The sequence below is a fragment of the Citrus sinensis genome, chromosome 9, assembly GCF_022201045.2.
Source record: "Citrus sinensis cultivar Valencia sweet orange chromosome 9, DVS_A1.0, whole genome shotgun sequence".
Taxonomy (NCBI): Eukaryota; Viridiplantae; Streptophyta; class Magnoliopsida; order Sapindales; family Rutaceae; genus Citrus; species Citrus sinensis.
Genome location: NC_068564.1, coordinates 24,776,981 through 24,790,341, shown reverse-complemented (window position 1 = coordinate 24,790,341; position 13,361 = coordinate 24,776,981). Strand labels below are relative to the sequence as shown.

Sequence of the window (13,361 nt, the reverse complement as noted above, 5' to 3'; positions counted from 1 at the left end):
AGATTGATGTGTAATCTACGAGCAACTTGAATTTTTTATTATTAAGTCACAACTCTAGGTTGGCTCTGACTTTACGTTAAATAATTCAACAAGTTTAAATCTCAAAACAATAGACAAGCTATGTACAATGTTGAAAAAGATTAATGGATGCAAGTGATAAAATTCAGAAACTACATTGACAGGAGGATGTAATGTAAAATGAAATTTTTCTGCAATTCTTGGTCGAAAGGAAAAACACAAAGAACAAAGCAAGATTATTGAATCCGCCATAGTTTAGACATTGCATACACATATGCTTCAAAAGGTCGTGTTGCCAGTGGCAGAAAACTGGAATTTGATGATCTGAGACAGAGACCGCCTCGAATAGATTTTATCACATCTGCTACTTTCGGAGAAGCATGACACAAGAAGTACAAGACGAAGCATATCACAATGTGAGCACCGAGCACCTTCTGAAGGGAGTTGTTAATCAGCAGTGATAGCTCAAATCAGCTTAACAAGCCATCTGACAAATGAAATGCAAACAAGTTAGCAACTCCTTTGATTTAGGTCAAACGGTAGTAAAGGGGGAATGCTAAGCCCAAGTTAAAAAAAAAAAAAAAACTCAACAAGAAATTGAATGCTTTCGAAAAGTTAATACAACTTAAAGGCTGCAATATTCGCACCTAGAAGACATTTTGAACATGCATGGTATAACTGAAATTCATAGTTCTAGTGCAACCCAAAAGAAAGAAAAAATGAATTCTTGAAATGGAAAAACAATTCTGAGAATTCAAGACTAAGATGTACAACTAGCACAGAAAAAATGAATTTAAATTTTGATTACCTGAACCTACAAATAGGTTGCATGCAACCATGCCCATCTTCTTCCCAACAAACAACTGAATGGGCTCTGACCTGATCAATCTAATGGAAAAAGGAAATTCATTACAAAATTCAGCTACAAACAGTTAATAAATGTAATCAAACTGAAATGGAACAGTATAGAATTAGTAGTTATCTGAACTCAAACTTTTGTCCGACAGCAAGAGCACATTCTTGGCAATTTAAGAAAATCTATTGTTGATGCTTAAATCTACTCGCCTTTTGACCGACCAGATTCTTTCACTAACGTTTGTGTTATCAACTGTTGCTTGAACCACTGGGGTTGGAATCACCCTCCTTTCTCTTACTAGACATGTGTTCACCAAAAACGGATCAGAGACGCCGGTGGTTTTGCCGGCGTAAACCCTTCGATGCCTAAGTTAGCACAAGGTGTTTACAGGAAAACAGTACAATTTGGATTCAAGGATGGTTTCTAATCTATTCGAAGTTTGTAAGAAAAAGGTCTGATTGTAATTTGGCAGCGTTTTCCCTCTCTCAATTTTTTCTGTCTCCCATTTCTTCATCGATTTCTCCTTCTTTTATAGCCGCTATCCCACGTTTCCATTTACCCTTCATCCCCCCTTTTGCGGGTAGTGGCAGCCTCTCATGGGACTTTAACTGCTTCATTGTGGGCAAACGTGGGATCTCGCGTCTCCCGCAACGGTTCTGGGAAAAGCGCAACTACCGTGATTCTGTGGAATCGTGTTCCCGCTTTTTGGGGGATTGGTATCGGCTCGGTATATGACTCTGGTCGATATATTACCCTGGTCGGTACTCGTCTCCGGTTGGGTCATGTTTATCCCCGTGTCCTGCTCGTACCATTTGGCTGAGGTGATCCATGCAGGGGCGGAATTAATAGCATGGCCGATCTTGTGCTTTTATTTACTTAACACAAGTCCCCCAGTTTCTGGTCTTGCGAGTGAAATGAGTTAAGAGTAGAAACTGATAGTCAAATCTTACCAACCCGGTGAGCTTTTCATCTGGTCTTCTGTTTACCGGGACGGACCTGAGGTACCACTTTCCTTCTGGGAAATTCCGACCTGAGCATGGGCCTAAATGAGAATGTCCATTGCCTATCTGGGCTTACGCCTACCCTGGCCTCTTATAACGGTTAGTGACGTGGCATCTCCAGACTCTTCGCATTTGAAATTTGAAACGACGGGCTATCTGTCCTCGATATCCGGTGAGTAAGCTGGCATCCCCATCACTTAAATGCTTTTATTTCCCTTTTCGTTTCAAATCCCTAGATTTAAATCATCGTCGTTTTATTCTATTCGCTTTCTCTGTTGTGAGACAACTCCTACGAACTTCGTTCATACTCTCCGCGTCTGGGACTTCCGTTTGCAGGGTCTTTTCTCCATCACAGCGACGTTATCAGTGCCAGTCTATTCCAGGTACATCCTTTAACTTCTTCTTTGGTTGTTTTTGCTTGGGTTCTGTGTTGCCCCTTTTTGTATTCGTATACTTGGATTTGTTTTGGTTTCCTTTTGGGGTTCCGATATGTCAAATCGGAGAAGAAAATTGATTGCCGATGAGAGTGACGAAGAAACGGGGGATTCAGACCTTAACTTGTCAATACCCACTGATTTTTTACGTCCCTCTAGTATTGTAGGGCCCTCCCATGGTAGGGATACCCTTGAGTACCCACACCCCTTGGCTGTTTCTCCCTCCCCCGAACTAGAGCTTGTAGAGAATAGAGGTGGACCTGCGTCGGGCTCTGGTGAGAACCACAGTTTTGGTGGGGTTGGGGTCCTTGAAGGAGTTAGTGATGGTGAGGGAAACAGTTCTAGACCGAGCAGACCTGCTAAGAAAAGGAATCTTGGCCATAGGGTGGAGGCGAATTCTTACCCTATTGATTTCACAGCTTGTGCCACCACCCCCACTGATCTATTTAAGGTTAGGAAACTCTACAACATTCCCAATGAGGTTCTCCTGGTAGTTCCTGAAAAAGGTGATGTCCCTAGTCGGCCTCCGAAAGGGTATGTGACGATGCATCTGGAAAGTTTCAAATTAGGAGCTCGGCTGCTCCTTCAAAGTTATTTTGCCAGGATACTGGGCGGTATGCACCTAACCCCAGGTCAGCTACACCCAAATGGGTGGAGAGTTCTCTCGGCGATGTTTATATTATGGGAGAGGTGTGGATCAGAGGAGCCCTCCCTTGTTGAAGTGAAGCATTTATACCAGTTGAGGAGTAGCCCAAAGGAAGCAGGCTGGTATTATTTTATGTCGAGCTCTACGAAGAGGAAGCCAATCACCAACTTTCCCTCATCGTGCAAAAATTGGAAGAACAAATTCTTCTTTGCTGGAGGAAATTGGTGTCCAGCGGCCCATTCGTTGGGTGGTGATATTTACCTTCCAACGCATTTTGTCACCCCAGGTCGTTCATTTTTCGCCTATGTTTTTTCTCCAATTGTCACTTATTGGGTTCTTTAACCTTGTTTGTTTTTTCAGAATCGTGAGGTTTTATTAAGGATTTTGAAGACCGACCTTTGCTTCAAGTGGAAACTGCTCTAGTGAACGCGTTTACTTGCCAGGACCTCCTGTCGCCAACAAACTTGGTCGGTTCGGGCTTGGTACATATTGCTGCTGGAATGGATAACAAGATCCTCAGCGCGATGAGCAGAAAGCGTGGTCGGGTTCCAAGCAGCTCCAGCAACCTTCCTCCTCCTCCAAAGAAAGCCAGCGCCGGTTCTTCCAAGGCTCCTGTTCCTGCTCTGCCCCCTCCCCCCCACGTAAGAGTGGTGGGGAGAAAACTTCCGACAAGAGTCCTGAGGTCAACTTGCAGTCTAAGGACCCATCTTCTCCTCTTCAATCTCGGGATCAAGGTGACTACCTGAGCCCGTATCAGAAGGATTAAAAAAAATCGGTGAGGCCCAAGATGGTGAAGGACATCGAGAGTATGAACCTCTCCGAGTTAGCTGCTTCTGTTCAAAGGGTCTCCTTCAGGCTGGCCACCATGGTTTCGTGTTACAAGACTGGGTCCGCCCGCCATGAGAGGAAGCTTCAAGCTGACAATCAAGAGTTGAGGAAGAAAGTTGAATCTGCTGATCGCTCCAAGAAGAAGCTGGCCGAGCTGAACAAGCAGCTTACGGAGCTGGAGGAGAAAGTTGCGGTTGCTGAGTCCACTTCCTCCAAGCTTGAGGGTGAGTTGGGTGACCTGAAGTCCGATCTTCAGGCTACTCAAAGTGAAAAAGATACTATGAGGACTGCTCTTGAGGGAGAGATCAAATCCCTGAGTGAACAGCTGGCTGAGGAGAAAGGCAAATCCGCTGATGTGGATGATCGGCCGGATGCCGAGTATGACTCCGGGGTTGCTTTCAGCTATAAGTGCATCATGTCTGTGCTTAAGGAAGAATACGCCGAGCTCGACATGAGCAAGCTGGAGGCTGGGGTGGAGAGATATATAGCTGGGGCCGGCCAGGGAGAAAAGGAGCATGGTGAGCAGGAGCAGGGTGAGCAGGAGCATGTGGAGGCTCTCTTGGATGGGGTGCATGAGGGGGAAGTTGGGGGACGTGCTTTCGAAGTGGGTTAAGGGTCCGTGCCTCCTCCTCCAGGTATTGCTGATCTCCCACCTCCTGAGGCTGCTGAGCCATTGACTTTCCTAATCTTTAAGTCTATTTTTTGTATAAACTCGCATTTGTTTTGTAAACAATTGAACATTTATAAATTTTTAGATGCTCTCTATTGGCTTTTTTGTCTGGTTTTTGCTCATAGGTTGTTTCTGCAAAATAAGTGGACAACTTATCTGGTTTTGCCTGTTGGTTCCCTAGTGGACCGAGCAGGAGTAGGCCTTTACTTACCTTAGTAAAATTTCCGTAAAATTAGCTGCTGGTCTTTCGTTGACCGAGCAGAAACAGACACTTATTTTCCTTAGTACAATTCTCGTAAAATTAGCTGCTGGTCTTTCGTTGACCGAGCAGAAGCAGGCGCTTACTTTCCTTAGTACAATTCTCGTAAAATTAGCTGCTGGTCTTTCGTTGACCGAGCAGAAACAGGCACTTACTTGCCTTAGTAAAATTCTCATAAAATTAACGGCTGGTCTTTCGTTGACCGAGCAGAAACAGGCACTTACTTACCTTAGTAAAATTTTCGTAAAATTAGCTGCTGGTCTTTCGTTGACCGAGCAGAAATAGGCACTTACTTGCCTTAGTAAAAGATACCCTCTTCATCGTCATCTATCCACATTATGGGAACTTGCCGCAATTTTGCCTTCTTGGCTGCTGGCAAATTGAAAAGCACTTCTTTACTAATCATGGCGTATCTCCCGTAGTTCTTCCGTGCTCTGTTCGAATCCCCGGCCAATGTTGGCCCTCCTGCTATCATACGGATGGTCGGTTGTTCACGTTCCAGACTCCTCTCAACTCCTTCATCCCGCGTGTACTGTGATTCAATAACAAGGGACACTCCATCTACATACTCATCCAAGTATCGGTTCCTCATTAAATCCTCCACCTGAGTCTTCAGGTCACTACATTGGCTGATAGTGTGACCATGAGTGTCGTGAAATTTACAAAATCTGCTCTTATCCCGTCGGTGAGCCGGTTTTATTATAGGGGCTGGAGAGTACAGCAGGCCCCGTCCTTCGATCCTCTCATACAATTCTTCTATGGAGATCTTCAATGGAGTGTACTGTCTATATGCCAAGCTCTGGTCTATCAGCTGAACTACTCGGTTATCCTGAATGCCATCTCAGGCTGGTATAGTCGCTAGCTGATCTGGTCGCCCAGCCCTGGAACCATTTGCATGTAACGCTCTGGGACTGTTATGATAAGGGTGGGCAGCCATCTGCCTGAATTCTTGTTGCCGCTCCGGGAACGAGGTGCGTGGAGGTTGGGCTCGGCTGGGTTGGAACTGTTGTGGTCTCTGAGCTACGGGGTAAGGGCGGGATCGAGCTGATATTCCGCCCATAACTGAGGATTCCCCAGCTCGCTTTCCCGATCCACTCTCGTTTGGGGCTCTCCGTTCTTTTCTCCTCAGCTCTTCCAGCTGTTCACTTTTTATCTTTGCCGATTTTTCCTCTTCGATCTCTATATCTCGCCTCGCCTGTTCGTACCCCGCCGAATAATTCTGCACTAGGGGGCTTCTTAAGTTATACCACAATCGGTCGATTTTTACACCTTCTTTTAATCCCCTCAATGTCTGTGGGTGATTAAAAGCTCCCAAATCTAGCACGGCCCGGTAATATCGCTTTACAAAATCCCGGAGGGACTCATGCTCCTCCTGTTTCATCCCCATCAACTTCATCATGTCGTCCTCTAAGGCTACCGCTCCTCGGAACTATTCGGCCAACTCTTGGCACATCTGCTCGTACCCCTTTATACGTCCTCGGGGCAGCTTGCGGTACCATTCTCAGGCTCGTCCTTCGAGTGTCAATGGGAACACCCTGCACCTCTGAGCTGGTGTCAACCCCTGCACCCTCGTCATGTCGTTGAAACGCTCAATATGCACCAGCGGGTCACTTCGACAGGAGTATTTGAGGTCGGGGAAGCTGAAATCTCTTGGGATTACTGTACTCATGATCTCGGTTGATAACGGAGATTCTTCATCCAGCATTATCCTCCAGTTCGGGGGCTTTCTCTTGTCCTGTATCTCCTCCATCACCTGCGCTAGTCTGCGCACCTCTCCCTCCAATTCTACTGCACAGTCAGGATCACGTGTAGCTATCTGGTCTCGTTCTAGCTCGGCATTGTGCAACCGTTGTCTGAGCTCTCCTTCATCAACACTGCCCCCTCGGCCATTGACTTCCAGTACCCGTCCGGGGAGAGGTTGGTCCCTCCCTTCATCTATTCGTCCTCCTGAAACCTGACTAGTGCTTCCGTGGGGATACACCCCGTTAGGTTGGTCTGCCGACGGAGGGATTTCCTCGACTCTACGCCTCCGGAGGCTGGGTTCTGCTCCAACATCATCTCTTCCCACGGGGGTTTCACAATTCCTTCTCCGCTCGTCCCTCAGCTCGTGCAGTATGTTTGCGAGAGTCTCCATTTGCTTCTCCATCCACTCTAATCGATCTTGCATCATCCTCTCCCGGGCTTCATTTGTAATTTCCCGAAAAGTGATTGTCTCCCCAGCTTCGTTATCCTCCCTCGAAGCGTCCTTCCTTGACACATCCATGTCTATCGTTCGCTGTTTCTCTGGTAACTACTAATTCGGTGGTAACTTTTTATCCAGCTCCCCACAGACGGCGCCAAAATGTTGATGCTTAAATCTGCTCGCCTTTTGACCGACCAGATTCTTTCACCAACGTTTGTGTTATCAACTGTTGCTTGAACCACTGGGGTTGGAATCGCCCTCCTTTCTCTTACTAGACCTGCATTCACCAAAAACGGATCAAAGACGCCGGTGGTTTTACCGGCGTAAACCCTTCGATGCCTAAGTTAGCACAAGGTATTTACGGGAAAACAGTGCAATTTGGATTCAATGATGGTTTCTAATCTATTTGAAGTTTGTAAGAAAAAGGCCTGATTGCAATTTGGCAGCGTTTTCCCTCTCAATTTTTTCTGCCTCCCCTTTTTTCATCGATTTCTCCTTCTTTTATAGCCGCTGTCCCACGTTTCCATTTATCCTTCATCCCCCCTTTTGCGGGTAATGGCAGCCTCTCATGGGACTTTAACTGCTTCATTGTGGGCAAACGTGGGATCTCGCGTCTCCCGCAACGGTTCTGGGAAAAGCGCAACTACCGTGATTCTGTGGAATCGTGTTCCCGCTTTTTGGGGGATTGATATCAGCTCGGTATATGACTCTGGTCGGTATATTACCCTGGTCGGTACTCGTCTCTGGTTGGCTCATGTTTATCCCCGTGTCCTGCTCGTACCATTTGGCTGAGGTGATCCATGCCGGGGCGGAATTAATAGCATGGCCGACCTTGTGCTTTTATTTACTTAACATCTATGTTGACACCTCATATAACCTAAATAACCATCCTGTAATTTAGAAAAAGTATAAGTTAGTGACATATCCAATTTGAGAAAATGAACTAATTACCAAAAGGTCAAACAGAGAATTAAAAAAAAAATGCAAGTGAATAGTTTAACACTTTCCAGAACAATCAGGATAGTAATACCACTGCTAGAAACTGACTGACCTGACATCAAGTATGAGGATCAATGGCAAAATTCTCTAATTCTACCATTTTTTCTTTCTTTTGAGATAAAATAGTCTTTATTGTTTCTCCTCTGCATCATAGATGAATTTGTCATCTATCCTAACACAAGGAATGTGGGCTATCCTGGACCACTCAGCCCCTTTATCCCTTTTGCATTGTTTTGTCATTAAAGGGTAATCATTAATATATAATTCAAGTAGTGAGGATGGCAGGCCTGCCTCTGGAAAGGATGTGAGCTTCGGACAATCTCTGATCTGTAAATATTCAAGAAAGGCTAGGTTCCGAAATCCATTAGAAGATAAGTACTTCAATTTTGGGAATCTTACAATGACGAGCTCAGTTAGAGAAGAGGGAAATGTCATTCCAATCTCCTCCTCTGGAAAAGATACTGCATCGGGGCATCCAATGACGCAAAGGATTTTCAGGGAAGTGAGCTTGTGCAAGCCCCAGTCAATCGGTGATTCGTAGGCATTGAGATCTTCAATTGAAAGTGATGTTAGGTAGCTGGGAAAGCCTTCTTTTGGAAAGGACACAATACTTGGACACTGATATATTTTCAATTCTTGAAGAGGCAGTGTAAGTGACTGGGTAGGGCTTTAAGTTTCTCACATTTACCAATTGTGACACTTAAACTGCAGTTGGGAAGCCCTCCCTCTGGGAAGGAAACAAGACTCGGACAGTCCCATACGTAAATATTATGAAGACTGTTGAGATTCGGTAGGCCCTCAGGTAAGGATTTAAGGTTTTCACATTTCCAAATCCAAATGCATCCAAGAGAAGTATTATTATGAAACCTTTCTGCTATTGACTCCAACTTTGGGCAATCAAGAATTTCGAGCTGTTGAAGCGCCTTGGGTAATTGGCCTTTTGATGATAAGCATATAAGAGATGGACAGTTATATACATACAAGGATTGAAGAAGAGATGTGCTGGTGCTGTTATTCTTTCCATGCATCATTAAAGATGATGGAATAGAAGTTTCCTCTTCATCATGCAACAAACACTGCAATTTCCTACAATTTCGGATCTGAAGGATTTTTAGAGATGAAGGCAGATGGCCTCTTATGATGTATGTCAGAGAATGACAACCTCCAACCCATAGGCTTTTAAGACATGCATTGTCGTGCTTCATTTCCACAGGTAAGGATGTTAAAGCATTGCAATTTCGAATCTTAAGTTCACTGAGAATGGAAGGAAAACATGATTCAGGAAATGAAATAAGAGTAGGGCAATCTTCAATAGATAGCTTTTGAAGGGATGAGAGGCTTTGCAGCCTTATTGGTGGCTTTTCTAGACAAATCTCATTCTGCCAAAAAGATATGAGTTCTTCACAACCAACAATCTTCAAGCACTCAACCTTCTGAAACCCTTGGATTAACAAATTTTCAAACCCTGAAATATTTGAAAGAGTCAGAGTTTATCGACATCAAGTCAGCTGGGCTCCTGCATGCCACACCTTTGCATCTATCTATTTCTAGTTTGCAGAGCAACGGAAGGCTTGAGAATGACACCACCAATTGAACACATTCGTAAATCATAAGCTTCTCCAATATAGGAAGATGGTTAGGTAATCTGCCACAAAGTCTGGGGCATTTTACAATAGAAAGCTGACGAAGGCAAGCAAATCTCTCTACATGATCATTTTCTTTGAAAGAATTCCAGTGTTCCCATTCTGGCAAATCCTCAAAACAAAGAGTCTCTAGTGCTTGAAAAGGTTTTGAGCAACCCTCCCCGTAAATCTCAAAACCTATGCTTTTTAGTCTTCTCATCCCCTTGATTGTGAGGTTTTTAAGCGAACCCAAAAGTCCAAGTGAAGGTAAGGATGTGCATTTTTCACAATCTTCCAGTCTCAAGAGTACTATATTAGAAAATAATGGGTCTCCCATCCAAGATGGAAATACTGTACCACCATAGCATTTGACAGTGAGCTCTTTTAGGCTTCTATGAGGTTGCAGCATGTCAAGTACATTCTTTTCAAGAGCCTCATTCCGTGAATCATCAAACTGAGAACTCCATTACAGCTTTAACAATTCTAAGTCCTCCTTATCAGTTAATATGGTCTCTTATGTCCTCCAAGTTAGTTACATAGTCTAATCTTGAAATGCAAAGTTCTCCACGAAGCAACTTGAAATCCTTCAAATCTTTCAAACGAGATCCAGTAACCATTCCCACAATAAAATTAGACAGCATCTGAAGACATTTCAATTCTTTTATTCCCAATGGCATTTCTCTTATCAAGTCAACATATGTAACAACTAAATGCCGTAGATTGATCAAATTCCTCAGGTTAGAAGGCAACTTCTTAAGTCGATAACAACCTCTCAATATTAAAAACTGCAAGTTGCATAAAGAACATATTGACTCAGGCAAACATCTGATCATAGTTTCTGAAAGGTTGATGTACCTTAGATGCTTCAAATCACCAATTGAATGAGGTAACTCTGTGATATAATATTTTTTCAATGATAGCACCCTTAATTTTGTGAACTTTGGCAGCAAATTAGAGAGAACAACATCGGTTATGTAACGAGTCAGAAGACGAATTTCATATGACAGCACAAGTAAAAATGTCCGCAGGTGCTCAACTTCATGGAAGACTTCAAATTTACTTTTTCCATCATAAAATCCACAGGTGTAAGAAGAATGGCGTGCCCTTCGAAATCTTCTTGATTTGTTATCAGTCACCATTTCGTTCTCCAATCGAAAACTTGTTTCTCCAGAAATCCACTGAGCTAAATCATTGACAAGGTCATGCATTATAAATTTGAAACTGTTATTACTTGAAGGTTGAAAAATTGACCTGGACAGTAGATCACAAAAATATTCACAACCCAAATCTTCCATTCATTTGCTGCTATTTGATTGTTGAATAAGTCCTTCTGCAATCCATAAATAGACTAACTCCATCTCCTCGAATTCATAGTCTTTCGGGAAAATTGCACAATATGCAAAACACCTCTTTAAATGTGAGGGGAGATGATGATAGCTTAATCTTAACACTGGGAGAATATTACTTTCTTCTGATAAATACCATATTTTGCTGTTCAATATTTCATCCCACTCATCATCACTTTGCTTACAACGTAGAAGACCACCAAGAGTCTCTGCTGCTAGTGGCAAGCCTCTGCACTTCTGAACAACTTTCTTACGAATTGATCCCATATGCCTATGCAAACCCACGTCTCTTTTCTCAAATGCGTGCTTAACAAACACAGACCAGCAATCATCATCAGATAAAAGCTTTAAGTTATAATATTCAGCGGTTCCTACGGTTAAAGCAACATCCGTGCTACGTGTAGTCACAAGTATCTTACTTCCAGATGCTCCAGCCCTAAAGGGAGACTTCAGGGTATTCCACAAGCTATAATTCTTACTCCAAACATCATCTAACACAATCAAAAACCTTTTCCCAGCTACTGCCTCTCTCAGTTGAACTTGTATTTGGTTTAAATCCTTTAAACTGTTGGGTGAGAAGGTAATTGACTCAAGAATTGATTTTGTGATTCTCAAAATATCAAAGTCATCAGAGACACAAACCCATGATCTTAGGTTAAACATTTCCACTGCTTTGTCATCAAACGCAACACGAGCAAGTGTAGTTTTCCCAACTCCAGCCATACCAACAATCGGTATCAAGGAGAAGTTGGCATCAGTGGGTTCATCTCTCAACACCATTTCAAGAATCTTCGCCTTATCTTCATCTCTCCCGAAAACAGCAGGTTCTGTTGGCAAACATGTACTTGTTGGTCTTTGCCATCCAGCAATTGACACCCCTCCAGCATTCATTTGCAATCCGAGCTCAACCTTCTGTTTACAAATTTCTTCAAACCGGCTAGATATACTTCGAATCTTGGACCCCATACCAACATTAAACTTAATAGAACTTGGACTCAAACTGGTGAAACAAGCAGGGATGATGAGATTCTGAACCTTGCTGTTGCTAGAGCTAGACTGATGATGTTCCACCTTCAACTTGCGTGCCAAAGCTTCTGTGGCAAACTCATCCAATATGTCCTCCACATCATAAGCCAAGTCCTGAAGATCATCCAGCCACATTTTCACAGCCTTATCAGTCAGTTGCTTCTCCTCCGCGTCGCTAAACACAGCCTGGATCATCAACAACGTTTTCTTCCACTTTTCTAGCTTTGAAATTACCCCCTCTCGACGTGCAAAGTTCAGCACCTCACGGGACATCAATCTGTCAAACAACATTTGAAGGAATGCAGAGAGGAAGAGCCCTCCCACGGCCATTGGTGATTCAAAGAAATCCTGTTCAAAAATAAAGAGTCAGGATCATCACTCACACTCAGACTCAGACTCACTCTCACTGCATGTATGCTTGAGATTCATGTACTACTGTATATAGCTTTTAATTTATGAGATAATAAAAAAATTTAAAAATTGAACAATTTCAAATGGTAAAAATATCATTAACAGAAAATATATTACATATATTAATGTCTAAAATTCCAATTGCCTTCATCAATTCAACATGAAGATGAAAAAGTTTACCTTGATTCGCTTCGAAGCGGTTAGTGTGCTTGATTGAATTCAACGAGGAAGCAATAAGCACTAAGCAGCCGCCGAGAGTCGAGCCGATTAGTCATACATCTATTACGAGAGAAAACGGCAAGTTGTCCACATGCTGAAGCAAAGCCGACGAGTTGCGTTGGCTTTGACTAATATGAAGATAACCGACAGATCGTCCATGTGGGATATGGCTTAAATGACAAATCATCCGCATTTAAGAGAGTTAAACGACAATTTCTTTTAATCACTCGATTGTGAGAGCTTAATGAAATTTCTTTTTCCTTTTTTCCTTTTTTCCTTCTTTTTGAGAGAGAACTTAAAAAAATTTGGGAGGGAAATTCTGTTAAGACTAAGGGCTATTTTAGTAATATTACAGATTTTAAATATTTTGACTGAGTAAGAACAATATTATTATCGAAATGAAATAGCAATAGTCTGAGGAAGAATAATATTATTATTGTACTAAAATAGCATTAAAATCAATCGGGCGGGAGTTTGAAAATGAAAATTTTGGGGGAAAAAATAGCATTTGTATCTTGATCAATCCAATCTAAAAGCTTTGTCTTACTTTTATTAGACAAATTACATGGTAACGACTCAATCAATCATTAAAAGAGATCGGCTCCTCGTATGAACATGGTTACTTCAAATATAAGAAAGACACAGTCAATCTATCGAAAGAGTGAACAGAGATTTATTTAACAATGATTTGAAAACGGCATCGTATAGAACAGACTAGTATGTCAAAAGGCATTGACAAAGATGATGCCGGGCGGTGGACTGGTGGGGTACAACTGAATTGATGATCAATTTAGTCACCATGGAAAACGAAAGGAAGAGCAATAAATTAAAGCACTGTATTGAC

At 42.8% G+C, this 13,361-nt stretch overlaps 4 protein-coding genes across 4 annotated transcripts; 2 read left to right on the top strand and 2 right to left on the bottom strand.

The window, feature by feature from the left end:
* The first annotated feature begins 2,364 nt into the window (after window positions 1-2,364).
* Window positions 2,365-3,701, top strand: LOC127899951 (uncharacterized). The gene is made up of 2 exons (XM_052434112.1): window positions 2,365-3,288; window positions 3,399-3,701. The coding sequence occupies exons 1-2, from the start codon at window positions 2,365-2,367 to the stop codon at window positions 3,699-3,701; spliced, it is 1,227 nt and encodes a 408-aa protein (XP_052290072.1).
* Window positions 3,702-3,742: 41 nt separating this feature from the next.
* On the top strand, window positions 3,743-4,396 carry LOC127899950 (uncharacterized). Its single transcript, XM_052434111.1, has one exon. It carries the CDS (start codon window positions 3,743-3,745, stop codon window positions 4,394-4,396), a length of 654 nt encoding a protein of 217 aa, XP_052290071.1.
* A 4,126-nt stretch (window positions 4,397-8,522) lies between these two features.
* Window positions 8,523-10,723, bottom strand: LOC102627152 (putative disease resistance protein At3g14460). The gene is made up of 4 exons (XM_015529306.1): window positions 10,439-10,723; window positions 10,052-10,300; window positions 9,423-9,969; window positions 8,523-9,358 (listed from the first exon to the last, which is right to left on the bottom strand). Exons 1-4 carry the CDS (start codon window positions 10,721-10,723, stop codon window positions 8,523-8,525), a joined length of 1,917 nt encoding a protein of 638 aa, XP_015384792.1.
* On the bottom strand, window positions 10,723-12,594 carry LOC107176556 (putative disease resistance RPP13-like protein 1). Its single transcript, XM_015529305.3, has 2 exons — window positions 12,479-12,594; window positions 10,723-12,235 (listed from the first exon to the last, which is right to left on the bottom strand). The coding sequence occupies exon 2, from the start codon at window positions 12,215-12,217 to the stop codon at window positions 10,811-10,813; it is 1,407 nt and encodes a 468-aa protein (XP_015384791.1). The 5' UTR covers window positions 12,218-12,235; window positions 12,479-12,594; the 3' UTR covers window positions 10,723-10,810.
* Window positions 12,595-13,361: the final 767 nt, after the last annotated feature.

Excerpts from the sequence above, each read along its gene's own strand:
- LOC127899950 (XM_052434111.1), top strand. The coding sequence starts at position 3,743 with ATGGTGAAGGACATCGAGAGTATGAACCTCTCCGAGTTAGCTGCTTCT.
- LOC127899951 (XM_052434112.1), top strand. The coding sequence starts at position 2,365 with ATGTCAAATCGGAGAAGAAAATTGATTGCCGATGAGAGTGACGAAGAA. Across the intron at positions 3,289-3,398 it reads CTCCAATTGTCACTTATTGG|GACCTCCTGTCGCCAACAAA; the intron begins GTTCTTTAACCT and ends TTTACTTGCCAG.
- LOC102627152 (XM_015529306.1), bottom strand. The coding sequence starts at position 10,723 with ATGCATGACCTTGTCAATGATTTAGCTCAGTGGATTTCTGGAGAAACA. Across the intron at positions 9,970-10,051 it reads GCATTTCAAGATTAGACTAT|TTTGATGATTCACGGAATGA; the intron begins GTAACTAACTTG and ends TGGAGTTCTCAG. Across the intron at positions 9,359-9,422 it reads AGAAATAGATAGATGCAAAG|GGTTTGAAAATTTGTTAATC; the intron begins GTGTGGCATGCA and ends CAAATATTTCAG.
- LOC107176556 (XM_015529305.3), bottom strand. The coding sequence starts at position 12,217 with ATGGCCGTGGGAGGGCTCTTCCTCTCTGCATTCCTTCAAATGTTGTTT.